The sequence below is a fragment of the Terrapene carolina genome, unplaced genomic scaffold, assembly GCF_002925995.2.
Source record: "Terrapene carolina triunguis isolate 2854851 unplaced genomic scaffold, T_m_triunguis-2.0 Scaffold53, whole genome shotgun sequence".
In the NCBI taxonomy this organism is placed as follows: Eukaryota; Metazoa; Chordata; order Testudines; family Emydidae; genus Terrapene; species Terrapene triunguis.
Genome location: NW_020664404.1, coordinates 20106411 through 20127398, shown reverse-complemented (window position 1 = coordinate 20127398; position 20988 = coordinate 20106411). Strand labels below are relative to the sequence as shown.

The 20988-nt window shown below is 40.9% G+C and overlaps 1 protein-coding gene across 1 annotated transcript in view; it reads right to left on the bottom strand.

Annotated features, from left to right (window-relative positions):
• Positions 1-20988, bottom strand: part of PHLPP1 (PH domain and leucine rich repeat protein phosphatase 1) — a 225644-nt gene that overhangs the window by 30447 nt on the left and 174209 nt on the right. The window contains exons 6-10 of the mRNA XM_024203917.2: positions 20709-20939; positions 16455-16657; positions 15099-15159; positions 12037-12132; positions 8428-8583 (exon numbers count right to left, since the gene is read on the bottom strand). Coding sequence (XP_024059685.2) covers positions 8428-8583; positions 12037-12132; positions 15099-15159; positions 16455-16657; positions 20709-20939 — 747 coding nt within the window. The remainder of the gene's footprint in view (positions 1-8427; positions 8584-12036; positions 12133-15098; positions 15160-16454; positions 16658-20708; positions 20940-20988) is intronic.

The following is a 20988-nucleotide window of genomic DNA, read 5'->3' as shown; positions in this document are numbered from 1 at the left end:
CTGTTCAAAAATGGATTACAAAGCATAAGCATACTGAACCAAACATAAATTACTTTACTAAATCACAAGAATGCACACCTAATGCTAAAATATATGAGAGGTTACTGTAATAACTTACGTTGGCAACAGCATTCTTTTAGTCTTCTCTTTTCTCCCCTACACAGTATTTTATCAGGTATGATTAAATAAATTCTCAAATTAAAGGTGCTGTTAGTGATTTAACAACATTTACAAAGCCTAAACATTCCTGCAACCACCATTACTGAATGGTCAGTTTTGAAAATGGTTTAGGCCCTTACCACTGAGCAACCACCTACTTCCTGTGCTGCGCTACTACAGTTGCAATCAGTAGAGCTACTGAAGCTTGATCTCCTTGGAAGAGAGGTCTGGCAGTACAGCTTTCTTGCGGAAGGGGGTCTCAGCCCTCCACCTGGTCCAAAACTGTTCCGGTGACTTTCAGAGAACAATGCCAGGCACACACATTTGCAGGGCCTGCAGCAGAGAGTGGGGTTTCATGGGGATTTGACTTGTGCTGTGGAGAGAAGTAGTGCTTTCTTGGGGACCAAGTTCTGCTGGCTTAAAGGTGTGGAAGCAAAGGGATAACCTGCTATTTTACTTCATTTGTTGTAATATGCAAGGCTCTAAGTGCCCCTGTTGCAAAGGTGTGTCTATTACTGCATGAATCCAAACACACAGTAACTATGCAGAAACCCTAAAGCAGAGGGGTTAAGCTATTTGCACGCAGCAATTCTAAGGCAGTAGAGCTGGTCGAAACTGGAATTTCTGTTCTGTGGAAAATTCTGATTTTTTAAAATTTACACTGCCCTTCCCACTGTTTAGAGATTCCACAGCCTGGGCTCCTATATGCCAAGCAGAATGCTGGCAGTCTTTCCATACCGCTCAAGATTGGGATCCTCAAATCTACGCTCATTTGTTCTATCCTCCTTTCCTTTGTATAACAGGTTGGGTTTTTTGGGTTTTTTTTTTTTGGTTTTTTTTAAACTTGAGTGCACATAGTTACAGTTTCCACGTTAGTGGTTAGGATATCAGATCCTATGTTTTTCATTCCTCTTCCTTCCCCCCCACCCCCAATCTATAACTTAGATCACCACTGCTCATTAACATTCCTCTTTAGAAGATGTCATTCCAAACTGAGGGTATGTCTACACTGGAAACTTCAAAGTGCTGCCGCGGGAACGCTGCCGCAGCAGCGCTTTGAAGAGTGAGTGTGGTCGTGGGCGAGCGCTGTGAGAGCTCTCCCAGCGCTCCTGGTAATCCACCTCCAAGAGGGGATTAGCTCTGAGCGCTGGGAGCGCGGCTGTCTACACTAGTGCTTTAAAGTGCTCAGACTTGCTGCGCTCAGGGGGGGGTGATTTTTCACCCCCCTGAGCAGGCAAGTTAGAGTGCTATAAAATGTAAGTGTAGACAAGCCCTTATACTGGTTTTTGGGACACTGAAGGATTCATAAAAATGCTCTGCCAGCAATTCTCAACCACATACCCATATATAAAAGGACAATATTCTCAGAGGGGAGGGCTTAATGAACGAATGGTTTGAAATAATGTAAAACAACAACATTAACTCTAAACTAGTTGTACATAAAATAAGTTGATAAGCGTCCACAGATAAATTTCCATCATGCTGATTTAACTGACTAGGCCTAGTCAAGGCTATCCTGAGGCTATGGCTACACTAGAAAGCTCGCAGCTGCACCGCTGTAAGCTTTCTAGAGTAGCCACCCTCAGCCAATGGGAAAGAGCTTTCCCGTCAACTTAATCAATCCACTCCCAGTGAGAGGTGGTAGCTATGTCTTCAGGAGACACTCTCCCCACCAACATCATGCTGTCCACACTGGCGCTTAGGTTGGTGTAACTTATGTCGCTCGGTGGGGGAGCTTATTCACACCCCTGAACGACATAAGCGGCAGTGCAGACATAGCCTGAATCCTTAGAATTAATCCTCAAACCTCCAGGTGGGTTTGGCACTGCCAGCTACCACATTACATTTGTTTCATGTTCCATCAATGCCCTCTGAGGCCACAGTGCTGGGAATTAATTTAGATACAAGCATTGCCATCTTTCCAGTGCCTGTAGTCAAAAACCGTTCCATGTGCCTGCAGATATCCCACTCATATCACTATCAGATGGAACCAGAATGTCAAGCATGAAAGCCTAGTCCAAACTTAATTGTTTTTCCTTCAGACTCCACCCACCCACCCACCCACCACACGCACATACTCTCATACATACCAGAATACAATAGTCAGGAAATATGAATTAACAGTTACAGAGATAAAAGAGAAAACGTAAGTCACTGGCAGCGACACAGGAATTCTGTAGCTTTGACAAAGTGCAAGGTTTCCTCTGGGTTAATAAATATTCAGCTCCGGTTGGAACAAGTCACCTTCAGTTTTATAGGGTATTAGGCTGATACCCTTGATAAAGGGTCACTTATTTTTTTTCAACCACACACCTAGGCAAAATATAAAATTGTCCCAGAGAACACACACAATCAGGGTAGGGCTTCACTAATTCCGCGGAAGTAGATCTCTCAACATGTGTGCAGTTTACATAAAGTGTTAAACTACTTGAACTAAAAGAGTGATTTCATCTTGAAAAATCTACTTACTACAGAAGAGGCAACAATCTTCAGTTAGGAAAAATAATTAAGAGATTCCAAAATATTTCTATTGGTATCTAGCTGTATTGTATTCAAGACATAAATTTGGGTAAAAGAACCCTCATATTTGTATAGTATCTCTTTCTCCCCAAAGTATTCTGAAGCATTTTATAAACTTCACAATGCAGCTACCAATGGAGCGTAACATGGTAGCTGTTTAGAAATGCACAGCTATATTGTGGAATTGTTTAAAATAGCAAGGTAAAAAAAGATTGTATCCAATAAGAAAGACAGGAAATTTAAATTAAAACAATCCTGTTTAGCTTGCAAACAGTGACATATTCAGAGGTGGTATAGCTGCAAAAAAACTGCAGAAAATTAAATGGAAATCAGAAGAATCCAGGCCAATATGTACCCCAACTATTAAGATCTCAGATGATACAAGTTAGAAAAGGAAACCATTTTAAGTATCTGTAAAAAATGCTCTCAGTATATGAACATCTAATACCATCTACAGCACAGAAGTGAAATGGAAACAAGTTCCATAAAAGGGAAAATCAGGGAAAATAAATACTAAATAGATACCAATCTTGCAGAACCGACCAATTCTGGCACGACGGTTCTAATTGAGAAAGGGGTGGGGAAAGTACATCCCAATCCCCCTCTGAATCATCCTACCAATGGACCGCCAAAAGTACACTATCCAGATCATCTAATTTCTTCCTTAGCTCTTGCCATCTTACCTACCTCCCCTTCTCCTGTCCCTCATGCTCTTATTCCCTAATCCTCCAATGAAACTGCCTTCCTGTCTCTAGAGTATCTGTTTCAGTTGATCATCTTCAGGTAATGAAATAGGAAGAGAGGGGAAGAAGATAAAACTATGTTAAATTATGTGCAGAAGGTCTGGGTATCAATCATTCAACTTGTCATTCCCCGCTCCCCCTCCCGATACAAGAATTACGAGCATACGCAGCACCAGGAAGTAATGGGGAGTGTTATGGTGTGACTCAGTGGTGCACGAAAGTGGCATATATTAAGTGCTAGCAGTATCTTTTTTACATCAAATATTTTCCAGCTACCCAGCCCTGGTGTGGGATCAGCACCCGGATGAAGCTAAAACCAGACATGAAAGATGAACACATTCTGAAGAACTAGCCCACATATATCAATCATCCTCAATAGACACCCTACCCTCAGCATCTGTCACAGTATACAGCTGTACGATCCTAGACTCACCACTGACGCTACATACTCCAACAGAACAGCTGCCAAAAGCATCTTTTACACCCAAGTCTGGCCAGGAGCCTTTGTCCCTCATCCTAACAGAGTGATTCATGTATGTGTGAATTCACACAGGCTTGATTGCTGCTATTAACTCAGAAGTAGAAACACTGAAAAAACTCTACCTAGTACTAGAGTACTAAGAGCCCACATGTGAAATAACACCGTTACTGTGAGTACGACACCCACCATTCTGAATGCTAGAATAAGTCAAACATCATCAGTGAACCTGGTTACAACTCAGTTGTCTCCAGACAGTTAATCACAGTTCCAATCTGTAGCACAGAACAGAGTAGACTTAATACATGACCAAGTGAAAGTCTTGGAGCCAAGTTTGTAAGCAGGTGTATGGAACTGAATTGTAACCAAGCTCCGTGACATAGTTGTATTTAAAAATGTGGCCTTAGTTTAAAAAGGTATTGATCTACCTTGGGGACCACCTCTCTCTCAGCAACCAAGCCCTTCCTTGTTGGATGCACTCCTCAGGAACAAATGGATCTTTCTAGGACAAAAGGAAATATTTTGGGCAGCCGTCCCATGGCTCTGGAACCATACCAGCTAAGAATGATTACAAACCTTATTGCCCCCTCAAGGAATCTTTGCCATAGCTTTCCCACAACAAGAGGAGAACGAGGGGGCAATAAGGTTTGTAAGCATTCTTAGCTGGTATGGTTCCAGAGCCATGGGACGGCTGCCCAAAATATAACATTTCAAACCAATGGGAAGTCCAAGGAGACATTGCTACATATGATCCACACTACAAATTTTAACTGGATCCAGTGACTGTTTTAGGCTCCAACTATACTACTACCATCAACTCCTACTGCCTAATTTCCCCATGCAAAATCAGTCTCCCTGAAACCTGATGGCTGGACTCCATCTTTCTTAGTCCCCTTCTTACCACACCTATAGGTGCCATTTTATACTATACTGAGCTGATATTGTTTATATTTACAAAATCTGATATGCTTAATTGCTTTTGCATCTGCCCATATTATATTAATATACTGAAATGTTTTGCATTGTGCGGATCTATAGTTTAACTTGAAGCTGACCAGTGACCAGACCGAAAATTTGTAGAAAAAAATCAGACAGACATAAAAGGACTAAAGGAATCTGGCCACTACCAACAAATGAGGAAGCAGTTGGAACTTGGGGTTATGAGAACCCAGATGCACAGATGAAGGTTAGACACATTTTCTGGCAGTTTTTCCACCAACCCTAACATCCCTAGGAATTCTCCATTTTCACAGAAGCATCTGCTAGTGAGACACGAATTGACTATCTGCGGATCTCTGTAGTGCTCAACTCAGCCAAGGAAATTCCTACGAACATGATCAAGATCTATACTACCACCAGTATATTCAGAAGCAATTTCTGTCCTATCAGGTGAACTTAGTTTCATAGACAAATCCTCAGGAGCTTATGGTCTAATAGACATAATGGAAGTTTCTCCACAAATCTGATACTGTAATAGTTTAAAAATTGAAAACTAATTTTAATGAAAACTAGTGCATCACATTCCTAAGCTCTATTTGCCAATTGAGAATCCAAATTTTGTTTTAATTTTTGTAGGAGTTTGAGGAGGATGCCATTAAAGGTTTGCTGCAAAACACAGACAGAAGTTGGTAAATATCTTATTGTTTTTCACTGATGCACTGATTTTTCAACATGCATTGATGCACTGATTTTTTTTGTTTTTTCAACCAGGTGTTGTGGATGCTAAAAACAAACGCTGTGTTAAAATTAAGGCACCTCAGACCCACTAAAATCCAAGGATATCTGGAGTTCAAGGAAGATGGAGAGGTCTATGAGCTGAAGCACTTCTTCTATCATCTTCCCTTGGAGGATATCAAAGTGCTATACAAACAAAATCCATCTCCACAGACTCCTGGATGTAGGTCTCATTTTATAGATGGGGAAATTAAGGGCCTCTGGGGTATAATGATCTGCCCAACATCATATGCTGTAGAAAGACTGTGGCAGAGCTGGGACTTGAAACCAGTTGTTTTAGCACTCACTCCTGTGCTGTAATTACATGGTCACAGGGTGATGCTGCTCTACAAAGCAGTTTGAGTGAATTTCAGCCATACCATTCTTTCAATTCATGTTTTTAAAATGAACTCCAACTTTGAGGCCTAATCTACACTGGCCTTTTTCTCAACGGTCACTGCTGCAGCAGTGGTGTGTGCACTAATAGACCAGCCAAAGTGTCATTTTTACCATTGTCTCATCTGTATCTTTTCTGAGTAGGGTTAGATGACATGGTAACAACATAGACCCAGGATAGGTCTACATAAATGATCCAACCAACAGTGGAGCTGCGAAGGTGTTAAGAAAAATGCTGAAGTAGACAAGGCCTGTGTATCTCCTGCAACAATACTTTACATCACTAGTATCTAAAGGAGAGCTCCTTTACAATGCATTGGGATGTCTAGGTAGCAGAGGGAAAATATAGAACCTTGAGGGGACCTAAAGTTGATGTAAGCTTGCAAGGGAAGAGAACATTTGGAATCTGTCATATACATTTTACTTTAAATTCTGAATTTTCCGGTTGTTTATTTCCGTCAAATGTTGTTATGATACTTAATGTTTTTGCAGTTGAGTTTAAGGTGTGCGTATTATATGGTACAATCTCCACCTGCAGCTTCTCTATCTTGCCGCAAAATGGCATTAATCTGCATTCTAGACTAACAGATGGTAAATCTAATTCAGAAAAGGATTACTTCCCTACTCCCCCCCTTTCAGAGAGGTGAGTAGCTTTCTGAAACTTTTATTTCTTCTTTTTTTGCTCTCCAGGCTTGACTGAGAGTATTTTCTTTCTTTTAAAAAAATCTTGAGTAGAAACGTATATTCCTGTTTGGGGAGGGTGGGGGGGGTTTGTTTATTTATTTTACGAAATGGATCTATTCTTGTGAGCACTTATGAACATGTTTGCAGGATCAGGCTCTATGTTCATGCAATGTTATGGTTGAGATTTTAGATGTACAAAAGACAGGAAGTTCAAAGTTGTCATCCTGCATCAGCAACTATAAATCTGTCCTTTTGCACACAAAATATAGGTAATATTTTGCTTTACTATACAGGCTGTTAAATTTACTGCAATAAGTTACAGTTGCCCTGGTAGCCATATTGTTATGTTTCCTAACTTGTTAATTGTGTGTTTGGTGGCTGCAAAATTTCAACCATAATATCGAACAACTACATTGGAATAAACGGAGCAAACCTGGCACATACATAGTGCTAAATATGGAGGGCATACTGCAATAATCGAACTTTTAAAATCAAAACTCCATTTCAGCTCCCAGCACAAGCACATTTGAAAGATTCCTTAAAACCATGAAGAAGGAAGTTCTATTCTTGGGCAACTTGAACAGAAGAAACCTTTCCTAACGAAAATTAACCTTTTGGCATTACAAGTTTTAGTCTAAAGGACAGTTTTCCCACAGCAAATTACTGAAGTTTGGAATTTATATGCAAACTGCCTCTCTAACCAAACCTGTAGCATTATAACCCTCACACAATGAGCCCTTGAGAACGAAGATAACACTGCCTTCATAAAAGATTTACAGCATAAAATAAGGGTATCCCTCTGACTTGCTCACTACCAATCTTTTGGTGATGAGTCTTGTCTAAATAATGACAGTGAGATTAACAGTTCAGTTTCCCAGCCAAGGAGAGCCGGTAGCTGTGCATTCTGTTGTCATAGTTTAAAAAAACCCAACTAAACAGTCTTGTATGTCAAATTACATGCTGCATTGATGTCACCAGTAAGCCTATGACCATTGTTGATGCATGAAGGTACGAGAAATATAAAAAGCTAAGCAAGGTCGTCCCATCAAAGGCCTCTAAATCTGCCTCACTCAGATGCTACAAATATGTTTTAAAAATATTTCTTCGTGCCTTCAGACCATACACAAATTAAAGTACATTTTGAAGTCTGTGTCTTCAGATTCACAAACAAAATTACAAAGACTCCAAGGCATGTAAAGCTGCAGTACAGAAATAGAAGGGGGGGGAAAAATCAAATCAAGTGATGTCACCAAATAAGTTAGTGACAAACACTCAAAGGCATGAAAATTTCAGAAGCAGGAACAGAAGAAACCACTGTCAGTTATTTTGACAATCTTATGTGACAGGTTTTATTTTGTTTGAAAGGAATACATACATTTTGGCTTTTGATTCACAAAGAAGCTTCCACACTCTGGGTTAAAATTTGTATTTAGAAATTGCTGCTAACGTATCTGGGAATGTATAGCAAAAAATGGCATGCATGTTACTTTGTAGATAGATTTCAAAAGGTAGGGGTACTGTGGGAGCTTAGTGACAGGAAAAAAAAAAGGCATACGAGAGCATAAAACCAGAATAAAAAAAAATTACTTCTGTTTTAGCGGGTTAGACAGGACATCTGTTCTTAGCACAGAAGGCTCACACCTTTCAATTTAAGGGACCCTCAGATTACCCTTTCAACTAAGAAATAAAATGAAACAGGTTCGTCATGTAAAAAATAGATTTTTTTTTATTTACCTGTCAGCTTTCAGGAGAAGGTTCGATGGGAGCTCAAGGAGCTGGTTGTGTTGCACATCCAGGACTTCTAGTTGCGTTCGTTCAAACCTCTCTGGTAGTCTTCCTAATTGGTTATGTCCTGCCAGCAGCTTACGCAAACTGCTATTGCAAAACAACCTTAAAAAAAATAAATGTCAAAAATAAGTACATCTAAATTAGATAAGGACACACTGAGAACTACTACTATATAGGGGATTCAAATCTTGTTTCAACAAGTGGTTCATAAACAACTGATTAGCAGAAGAGTGGATTTAATAATACACGAGATCTTACAATGTCTTCCCACACCCCACCAACCTCTCAGAAAATGGATGAGTGTTGAGAGATTTGGGGGAGGAGAGGAAGGGACAAGGAAGGGTTATCAGATCACTCCACAGGCTATTCCTAGAGAGTGTGTCACTAGTGAAGTGGGTAATTACCGACAATGACTTCAGAAAGCTGCACCCGTGGGATCTCTCCAGATAATGAAGGATTAAAAAAAGTGAGAGAACACCAACCACCCTGGAAAAGTAGTAGTAGCAGCTCTATACTCATGTGCTGACTCATAATCCACTGTACTTCCCCTCCCACCTCCATTTTTCTTTTTGTTAATATCAGACTAACATAAAGCCTCCTTTCCAGTTCTACAGGGAATGAAATTTATCTAATCCGCTTTCCTATCTTGAGCTTTTACAAGCTGCGGATGGCCCAAAGTTCCCCTCCCTGCCTCTTTTTGGGCGGGGGGGTGTGGATAAAAAATGGTAAACTATAAGTCAAAACCACTAATTGTTCCTACAAAAATTGTTAAAGGAATTTACATATTGGGTCTAAAAAGCCCAATAACACAAACTGATCAAGTTCCGATTTTAAACAGGAAAAAAATAAATCAAAAGAAAAAAAAAGATTATTCTTCATCTGCCACCTGTCTTGTGCTCCAGTGACTATATAGTTTAATCAAAAGAGGACTGTGCCCCTTTTTGACCTTGCTTTCAAGCAAAGATTCACATATGACTCCGCATTAGTGGAAACCTTCCTCCTGCTCTTCACACGAGACCCATTCACTTGCAAAGAATCCTGCCTTCCCTCCCACCCCCAATGCATCAACTATTATCATGCAGTGCCATTGTAGGTCACGGGGCAAGTGTGCCAAAGTAATCAGTTAAGTATGCTGGCTTTTCCCCTGACAGATGTAGTCAGACACTACAAGTGAGCACCAGTATCAACAGTTCAGAAAGATGATGGCTTGCATTATGTAATTATGGATACAAATCAATGTCACCACTTTCTCTAGCCAAGACGACTCAGCAATAGGGGTAAGTATCTCTGAAATACATTGTTGAACCTATTTATTTTAGTAGTTTTGTTTTCCTTTGCTTTAACTCAATTTTGTTCAAAAATGCCTCTTATAAGAGAAAAAATTATGAAATTTTCCTTCTATTTTTTGTTTCTCGTAGGCATGGTCAATGTTGTCAACATAAAATGTTTTAGCTAGTAACTAAAGCTGGCCAACAAAACACAATGTAGCGGATGTGGAAAAAACTGGAAATAGTTTCTGTCCCAAATCAGGATGGAATGTCAAAAATTTAAATTTTTCTGTGGAAGCTAAATTAAAAAGAAATATAATCAATTTTGGGAGAACTGAAGCAGAATTTTTTGGCTTCCTCCTTGAGCTACCTGATTACCCAAGGAGCTGGGCAGCCCAGGATGTTAGGGAGATGGGGGACACTACATTTCTTTGTATACTCTGCTCCATCTTGACTGTGTAATCTCCACAGCTTGGAGGATTATATCTCAGTTATAAAAGGTAAGTGCAACTACAATCTGCTGCAGTTTATTCAAATTAGGTGCAACCCCCAGGCTCCCAGCAAATCACTAGTCTCTCTCTTTATTCAAATTATGGACACCTGTTTTTACAATATTAAACTTTCTCCAAACAGTGAGCGCTTCATCTACTTAGCATGTCCTGGCACTGCTGTACAATATGGAAACAAATCAATCAGGTTTCCTTTGAGAGCAGGAAGGAGTAAGGGGGCAGAAGGGAATGCTCCAAATACGTATTTTACCGAAGTGCCAGAGGATTTTGTTGATAAACATTTGGGAATGGTCATCAAAGCTTGAATCCAGACCCAAACTTGCCTGAAGTTCAGGGATGTTCAGAGCCAATGTTTTGGGGTGGGCCCATCAATAAGTATATCATCACTAAGTCACCTAAGCATATGCTATCAGGAAGAGCTATCAAGGTTTAAGACATTTCCTGGCATTTAATGGGAAGATGGGGAGAAGATGATGCATGTTGATTTTGCCTTGGAGCCATTAATTTCAGCCAATCAGTCATCTCCAAAGATGCCCTGTGTATGCCTTGATCGTTTTTGCTGTTGTAAAATACAACTGAAAGGCAACTGGACTTGTTTTTCTTATGAGTGATGCAGTTTCAGTTGATGTGAACAAGGTATTTCTAGAGAATTTACAGTATGTACGTTAGCCTGCTAGGTTGTTCAAGTCATCTTCTCATTCCTTTCAGCCTATATTTCTAAATTCTGCCTTTACTTTCTATTTCTAATGCCAAGTCCTCGGTTCACACCACAGTTCTCACCTGGACTAAAATAACCTCCTCTCTGGCTTCCCTAACACTCTTCTTTGCCATGTAATCAACAGCATCAAAAATCTTCCTTCCCCATGTCATATTCCCTTGAGCTGCTACAATGGCTCTTTTTCCATATGAAGTTTGAACTTATCCTCACTTTTATGGATCTGCCCCTCACCCGCCATCACTTCACCCACTCTTCTCACCACATGGCGGCTGCTTGTGTCTCTTCTCCCACGCTCACCATGTCTTTTTCCATGCTGCTCCCTATGCCAGGAATGACAACCCTCTTCCTGTGAGCCACACGTGTTCACTCTCTCTAATTCCTCTGCAAAACCCACTTTTCACTTTGATTTCCAAACTGACCGCCACTCATGTGCCGGCTAATTCCCGTTGTCTCAAGGTGCTATTTACAAAATATATGAAAATATTAAGATCTTTCTTCTCTTCCCTATCATTTATATTTGTCTATTAAGTTAACTCTCGGGGGGCAGGGCCCATATTTTTACCTGGAAACACTGCTCACTGTCCAACAACTCACTGTACAAACCTAGAACAGTCCCAGCCCTTTGGTTCAACTATTTGTTGAGTCTTGTCACATCTTAGGTGAGTAATGTCCTTAGGGGCGAGGATTGCTCTATGTTTCTACCGCACTTTGCACCATGGAGCCTCGTTTGGGGCTTCTAGGAGAACAGAATTAAGTTGTAATTTCAAAGCATCATGCAAAGTTATGGTTGTAAATATTTAATAAGCTTTCCTCTCTGAATAGCTGCATAGACGGCTTTAGAACTTCTGTCTGGAATTCAAAGACATTGTTCTCTGCATGAAAGTAAAGAAGAAAGGCTGTGCTGAAGCTTATGGCATGATGACATCCCATGAGGTAAACATAAAATCAATCAAAAGATAAAACAAGCTTGTCAGTCAATGGAACACACTAAACACTGAATCAGCAATTATTTTTGAATATGATTATCCTGTCCCAAGTTGCGTAACCTGGTCTGACTCACCGGGCAGGCAGTTCACATAGTTGATTGTGGCCAACATCCAACACTTCTAGTTTTCTGCTGTCACATACCCACTCAGGCAGGCTTTCCAGGTGGTTTCTACGGGGATGAACACAGGAATCAAATTAAGGTGTAGTCCTTAAAGACTGCTACTAACACAATCAAAAACTTATCTGTACACACGTGCACAAACACACACGAAGCCTGCTGCACATACAGGTCCCAGTGGGAACTGTAGATCCTCTCACCATTGAGAAAACACTGAGTACAGTAAGATTTTGGTTGAAAGAGAAGAGAAAGCAGCCAATTATTTTATAAAACTAAACATTATGGGGACAGTAGTAAGTTTTCAAACTCATGCACAAAGGTGAAGCTCAGCACACAAATACTGAGAATACTTTCCTCTTTGCAACTGTAAAGCACATAGTACAAGGAGGAACAGATATACACCCTGTCGAGCACTTAACTGAATGCTCAGATACACAACTAGGCATCTAACTTAAGGTAGCTGCATGCAGAATTTTTAAGTTTAGGGAACAATATTTTTCACTGCATAGAAATCAACACTCCTTTCTCATTAGTGTGCTTGTGTCCCCTTTGGATTTATTCAAAGAATGATCTTTAACCTAAAAAAGCAAATAGTGATCAAGCCCATATTTTTATGGAAATATCAATTACCTTAAAAATATAATCACGAATACTAAATTAATCAAACATATTCCTCTAGAAAAAAAAACTGAAGAAACCCCGTTGCTTAACTGTATGCCAATTTATTATAAAACACAAAAATGAAGTCATAAAAAAGTTTCAGAGTCACTGCAAAATCAAATATTCCTCAATATGATTGTAATGCTTTGTTCTCCACTTCTTACAAACAGCACTTTTCAGTAAATCATACTTACCCATGTACGTACACTAAGGTTAGATACCCAATTACGCTGATTTATGTTCTTGCACATCTAAAAATTGATGGCCACAGCCCCAGGCTAGCTCATTTACTGCTGTGCTCCCATTTAAAATGTTCAATAGCTTACAAGTGCCTTAAGCAGTTTTTATGAAGTTAATGGCACTTAAGTGGAGGTTACTTACTGTAACTGGAGGTTCTTTGGTATGTGTGGTCCCTATCTGTATTCCACACATGGGTACACATGCATGCCACGCACCCAAGTCTGTAGACTTTAACAAGCAGTGTCTGTTGGCCCAACTAAAATGTCAAAAGAGGCTCCTAGCAGTGGCCTAGGAATGGGTCACAGGTGTGGTGGTAGAGGGGGCCAGAAAGCAGGACCTCAGTCTTCTGTTGCTTGTGGGAGGCTTGGCAGGATGCTGGTAGTAAAGCGCAGGAGGAGAAGGTGGTGGCCTTGGTTTATAGGTCTGCCTTTAGTGCTCTCTCTTTGGGGCTGGTGTGTTGATCATCAGGAACTGGAGAATAGGCCTTACGTCCTTTAATAAGTGGAGCAAGTCAGTCTTTGTGTTAAAGAGGTTGGGCATAAAGGGAAGATCTTTGATATATTCTGCATCTCTTTGGGGAAGCTCAAAGATTGCAGCCACAAATCCCTCCTTGTAACAATGCCAGTGGCCAAGCTTCTGGATGCTGCATCTGCTGCATCCCGAAGAACCATTTTCACTACCAGCTTGCCGCCCTCTAGAAAGGAGAGAACTGATCTATGTCCTCAGAGGAAAGTTTGTCCTGAAAGGCTGCCAGCCTAGAGTAGTTATTAAAGTCATACCTGGCTAGGAGAGCCAGGTAATTGGAATTGGTAGAACTGCAAGCCCACAGAGAAAACATTTTCCCCAGGAGGTCCAGTCTCTTGGAGCCTTTGTCTGATGGGGTGGTCTAAGTATTGAGACCTATTAGGTTTCATAGCAGCCGGTACCATCAGGGAGCTGAGAGCAGGGTGGAGAACAGGAATTTAGTTCCCTTTGCTGGAACAAAAGAGCAATTCTCAGTCCTCTTAGATGTGGGGGGCAGGATGCTGGGGTGTGCTAGACCAATCTTGCCACAGGTTCCAAAATGGCCTCGTTAACAGGGTGAACCACCTTACTTGACCCCAGAGGCTCCAGAATGTCCAACAGTCAGTGGCGTGGGTCTTTGACTTCGAGAGATATCTGGAGATTACCATTGGTTCCTAGGGAGGTCACGTTCATAACAGTAGCGACCATAAATCCTGGCTCACCTTTCCAGGCTTAGCTCTCTTTCTGTGGGGATGAAGGAAGGATTGGCTCATCATATTTGTCTGAATCTGAAAATTGCTCTTGTAATGGTGAAGCTGTCAGTACTGGGGCAATCCCGCCTGATGGTTGTAAGTAAGATTGTTCCTGGGACACCAAAGTAGTATCTTCCAGTGTAGCTATCTCCCTCAGGAGGGCTAGGCCAGAGAAGATGGGAGTTCTGATGGTCAGCACTGATGGTAACAGTACATCTCTGGTCATGCTGTGTTCTTTAGGAGGATGCGTTGGTACCACTGAGTCGAGAGCTGCACTGGTGGATGGAACTGGACATTTACTTAAAATCTACAAGCCCTTATGTGTGGATGATAACGGACACTTGTTAAAATCTCTGGACTCAGGCGCATGTGTACCCATGTGTAGAATACACATAAGGACCAGCACTCGAAAAAGCAGCACAACCGTAAGTCATCCCTGTTTATGAAACCACTTGAACACATGCTTTAAATATTGAGCTTAACAGAGAACTAAATTGATACAGAGGAAGCGCTCAAGAAACCTCCCTGTTACGAATCCAGCCTATCTACACTGGACAGGGAATCTTTTAGCCAATGAAGTTTATACAAAAGTAATCGTAAATGACTCCAGTAGTATGGTTTAACACAAAATTTAAGAGAAACAGGCAGAATGCCCAGTACATAGGACCAGAGATAGGGTGCAGTTGAAGAACTGGGAATAAAATTCAAAATTCCTGACACCTCTTGTGCAACATCACAGCCCCTCCGTAATTCGGTATTTATGCTCAATAAAACACAGGTGAGCCTCGCTTACTTCACATTAACTTAACTGATTGATGTAGATGCTACAAATAGCAAGAGAAAGCACATCATCCTTCTTACCTAGAAATATCCATAGATGTCAGATGATTTGGAACTGGATACACATCAAGATGAACAAGTTCTAGGAGAAGAAAAAAAAGACAACTAATTTCATGAAAGGCAAAATAGTCATTTAGTGTATCAAGTAGCTTTATTAATTGTGTCACTGTATTGCATATGAAGTGTATTTGCTATGCAGCAGACTTAATACAATAATCAAAATGAACCATTTAAGATAGTATTTTGTTAATTTTAAAAAAGGAAAGAAGTGACTAACTGAAATTATTTTATTTTCCCAACTTCCTCCTACCCACAGCTCCAACCTTTGGCTTTATTTCCTTTATTCTATCTCTATTTAATAAGATAGCATAGACGGGCATAAATCTGTGCTACTTTTTCACTAATTGAGTCATTGTTACTGGGTACCTAGGAGCAGATGGTCTCCTCCCAAAGAGAATGGGTCATCTCTTAGATGTGCCGTGCTCGACCAGATCTCTCAGATATGAAGCACATTCTTCAATTTGGCATTCAGTGACAATGTCAGAGTCATCTGCATTCCTGTGGGATTTTCTTTTTTAAGCAGCCCAACAGGCATTTCATAATTATGTACCACTAGCAACAATGTAAGCACTTTTTGTTTAATAAGGTTTTTAAAACTAAGACCTATGCAATAAATATTAAGATTCTCAATTCAGAATGAAGGCTGAAACTCACTGAGTAATGCATATTACAATTAAACCTACAGAGTGCTCTAAAATGAAGATGTACGTACACAATACATTACCTTCAGTTATAACTTACAAACAGTAAAACGAGGTAGGAAAAAAGCACAGGGAAGGAGGAGAGAGATTGGACAGTAATAAGTTATGTTGGCCAGTTCACCCAGAACCACTTGTGAAGAGTCCCTTCCTTTTATTTCAGAACAGTCCTTTCCTATCACTTTTGACTGAAAGAAGCAGTTGTCACCACTAGGGTTCTCAACATCTGTCGTAGCACACGGCTGTATTCATGTTAACTTTTAGCAGCTGTGAAGACCCATCACCTGACCCTTCCTAGGGTAATGCAAACTTTCAAGACCCCTCTGACATTGTCTACTGTGGAAGGTTAAGAATGGAATTTCAACCTTCATTCTAAATTTCTATGATGCTGTGTCCTTCAAGTCAGCCACTTAGTATCATTTGAACATAAATTTTGAAACTTAAAATTACTCTTGACATGATATAGGTAAAAGTTCTCCTTTATCCAAAGGTCACGTGAACAGACCCCTTGATTAAGCCCAATTATGTGTATTCCATTTAATAAGCATTAATTCAGCTGTATGAAAACCAGGTAACGAAAAGACAGACCTCAACACGATAGCCTTGAAAACAGCCTTACCATTTGAAAAGGCATAAAGAGCTTTGAGAAAATATCCACTGATTTTGAGCGTCACCAGCTGGTTTCGTTCACAGTGCAGCACTTCGATGTTGTTGAAAACTGTTGCATCTAGTTCGCCGAGTTTATTGTCTCGTAGGTCTAACTGTGTCACATGATGCAGGAAGTCTACTTCATCTGCCACCAGCCTCCTAATTACATTCAATCTTGCAAAGGGAGGGGAAAAAATAAAAGTTGCTAGTACACAATTACTACACAGTCCCTTCTGGCAGGGTAGAGGAAAAGATAAACTTTGCTCTCCAATTAAGCTATTCTCCAATGGCTGGGTCAAAATGATAAGCCTCAGGATCCCCACCTACTTCAATTTTAATTGTTTTATTCTTCTCTCTTCTTTGGGATATTTTTAAACAGGACGGTTCAAGTCTTATCGTATCTACTGTTATACTGGGATAACAACACTGACCTCTTTTGAGGAATGCTTTGAGATCTACCGAGCACGACTATTATTATGGTGTCTAAAACAATAAAGGTGATCTTGCTGTGATTTACTCTAAAGTAGCACAGAAAAGTAAAACCTTTACAGTTCTGCTAGCCTTCAAAGAACCATAGTAATCATCTGCTGGACAGGCCGAGCAGATACCAGTACGTACTTCAGGTGCCGAAGTGAGAAGCTGAAAATACTGGGAGTCTGACTTACTGAAAGGGAAGATCCAAAATTTTAAATTCCACACAGTCACTTACATCACCACCTTCCAAGGCAACCAAATACCGAGTCAGAAGAAAGCGTACTGAACTCAAAAGGTAACGAGGGGAGAGGATCTGGAAGTAAGGGCTTATCTAATCCAGTGAATTAGTGTGCAGCAAGTCTGGGTATGAATCTACAGTGCACCAGCCTGTCACACACTAATCCACTGTGTAGACAAGAACAGCTCTTACTGTTTTCAATGTAGCAGTTACTAGATTGAAGCCGGCCAGTTCTCAATGACCTCCCCAAGAATTGTTATGAGCATAAAGATGATCTATAAAAAGGAGCAACAAGAAGATTTCAGTGCACTTCAAAAATTTTTGCCTTAGCAGCAAAACCTAACTTAAACAAAAAAAATCTGTATTCACTTTTTTATTTTTTTTTTTAAATTGGTGTTTTTAACTAGACAGGAAATGCTTGCCCCGGTTTCACTGCAGCATTATACATACCATGTAGCAGATATGGTTCATGAACAAATTCAACACAAAACACTCAAGGTGTTGGAGTACTACATTCATTATTAAAAAAGTGATGTTCATCTTCTGGGGTACGAGAAAGCAGCCGACAGAGATGGGCCCTGAGCAGCAGACTTTTCCAAAGTTCAGGATATTTTGACACACTATTTTGGTTCAGGCGTATCTGTACTATAAGGCCACCAAGTAATAATATTCATGTTCAAAAGCTGTGCTTATTACAGCCATCGGGATTTCATGATTTTTCTTTCTTACTTCAAGTAGTATAAACCTGGTTGGCTAATAGACAGCAAAAGCTCCATGACATTACACTGATAGGACTGGATCACTGGATGCACAGTGAACACTTACATTTCTCCTAAAGATCAAGAGTTTCCTCCTCCCTCTTCCCATTGCCAAAGGACCAATGAGTTTAAAAAAAAATAAAATCAGTCATAACGAGAGTTGGTTCCTGGGTAGCAGCTTCTGTATCCAATATTATTCACTGTTACCATAGGATATACAGTCATTGCTATTTAAATTGAATGAAAAAGCTGGTTTGTACTCAAATGACCCTTCTAAACTTCCAATTTTTCCCTCCTTACAAAAAAAAATTAGCCCTATTATCGGAGATGTTGAGCACCTCTGAAAATGATACCATATGTTCCACAGAATCATAAAATTGCAGGACTGGAAGGGACCTTGATTGGCTATCTAGTCCAGTCCCCCGCACTGAGGAAGGATTAAGTATCTCTAGACTTCTGACAGGTGTTTGTCTAACCTGTTCTTAAAAACCTCCAATGACAGATATTCCACAACCTCCCAAGGTAATTTGCTCCAGGGCTTAACTACCTTTACAGTTAGGAAGTTTTTCCTAATGTCTAACTGAAATCTCCCTTGCTGCAGTTTAAGTCCATTACTTCTTCTCCTGTCCTCAGTACATAAGGAGAACAATTTATCACCCTCTTTATAACAGCCTTTTACGTACTTGAAGACGTAGGTCACCCCTCTTCTTTAGGCTAAACACACCCAGTATTTTCAATCTTTCCTTGTAGGTCATGTTTTCCAGACCTTTAATCACTTTTGTTGCTCTTTTGTTTTTTCTACAATTTTGTCTTTCCTGAAGCACGGTGTCTAGAACTGGACACAGCACTCCAGTTGAGGCCTCCTTAGCAGGGCCGGTGCAAGGAAGTTTCGCGCCCTAGGCGAAACTTCCACCTTGCGGCCCCCCCACCCCCAGCCCTGCGGCAGCTCCCCACCCCCCCTCCACCCTGAGGCCCCCCCCCGTGGCAACTCCCCTCCCCCTGGGGAGCCATGCGGCAGCTCCCCACCCCAGCTCACCTCTGCTCCGCCTCCTCCCCGAGCACGCCGCCCCTGCTCTAATTCTCCTCCCCTCCCAGGCTTGCGGCACCAAACAGCTGATTGGCGCTGCAAGCCTGGGAGGCAGGAGAAGTGGAGCGGCGACCGCACACTCGGGGATGGGGTGTAGGAAAGCTGTAAAAAATAAATAAATAAAATAAAAAAAAATTGGGGGCACTGCTTATTGGCGCCCCCAAATCTTGGCGCCCTAGGCAACCGCCTAGTTTGCCTAAATGGTAGCACCGGACCTGCTCCTTAGTGCTGAGTAGAGTGTGTTTTTCTAGGACTTGCACCCTTTTCACAATGACCAGTCTGACTTCTCCTAAATGAGCTGCTCTTAGTAAAGGGTTCTGATTAAAACTCAAGTTCTAATAATGGATGTGAAAAATCAATTTCATAAAGAGAAGCCCACATACAATTTTAGAAAGTGATTAAAAAAAAAAACAGATTAAGGATCCCTCTGCAGTATCTGAATACTTCCCTCCTGGATCCATCATTGCACTGGCCCTCCTTCATTAGGGCTATGTGACAATGTGGTGTACATTTCAGTTATATTAACCTAGTTACCGGAAGCTCTCCGAAATCCAGTTTTGTTTGGAACCTCGCACTCCTTCGCTCATCAGCATTGCAGCAGTGCTGTGAAGGCTGTCCCTCCCCCAGAGCCTGATGGGTTAGGATTGGACAGAGACTGAAGAAACTGGCCTCTCCACCCACACAGAGCCCTGGTTGACTAGAAAACTGGCAGGACATTCCAGCCTTACTTTGGTGCTAGCTCTCTTCCAAGTGGTGGAGAGGGAACATGCTACCACTAAAAGAACAGCAGGCCAAAAGTCTGAACTTGGGGCTCAGGGATTGGCCTAATGAGCAATCTAAACATGCGGTAAGAATTGGCTACTATACAAAGGGAAGGAGATGACTTAATCCATGACCGAGGCCGAGGCTCTGAGGGGCCCTGAGACTGTTTGTGATGAAGGGAGACTTCCTTTTAGCCATTTTGGATTTATGTCATACTCCTAATGACTGTCTATTTAATTACACTGGGATTCTGTTCATGCTAATAAAGGCATTCGGAGAGAGCTGTGCACTGGAGTGATTCCTGGGTGAATTCATGCTTCCCCAACGGTTATAAGAATTTGAAACAACCTAGCAGGGAAGGGAGCCCCACCACAGTTGTTTATATAGATGACTTGTCAACACACTGCTGAGATCATCAATAAAATATTACACATGGTAAATTTGGCTAGATATTGTCCAGATAACTAATCTGTGCAGAATCATATTTTTGTTCCTTGGTCTCTCCCCTTTACTGTCCACTTGTTTGTCTAGTCCATCTGTTATTTCTTGTCTTTTAAGTTGTAAGCTCCTTCAGACAGAGGACTATCATTTATTGTATGTTTATACACTACTTGCACAATGAAACCCTGACCTGGTTGAGCCTGTCGGTGATATTGCAAGGTGGGTTTTTTTTTTTTTAATTTACAGATTTTTTTTAAACATTAAATCCTTCATTTCCCTAACCCCTACCTTTTCCCAAAAGAATTCTAGTCATCACAAGCAGTGTGAGTTTGTATAGTATGATCTGAAACGTGGTAAGATGAACTAATATAAACAGCATTACACCCAGGGCCAACTATCACCATGTAAGAAAGTAACTTCTACACCAATAATTCAGGTTTGCTTATTTTCCCCTCAAGTGTTTACCTTAGATCTACATGTTTAATATGAGGCATTCTTCTTAAAGTCTGTAGGCTGAGGGTCTCCATACAGTTTCCAGACATACAAAGTTTATCCATGGCAGTCAGCTTCTCTAGTACCCCTGGAATGTCAGTGAATTCATTGAAGGAAAGACTCAGATAGTTGAGCGGATGTATACTCTCCAATTCAGCAGGAAGGGACTGGAGAAAGTTACCATCCAACAAAAACGTCTGCAAACTAGGGAAAAAATGAAATGACCGTTTAAACTACATTTCCTGGTTATGAA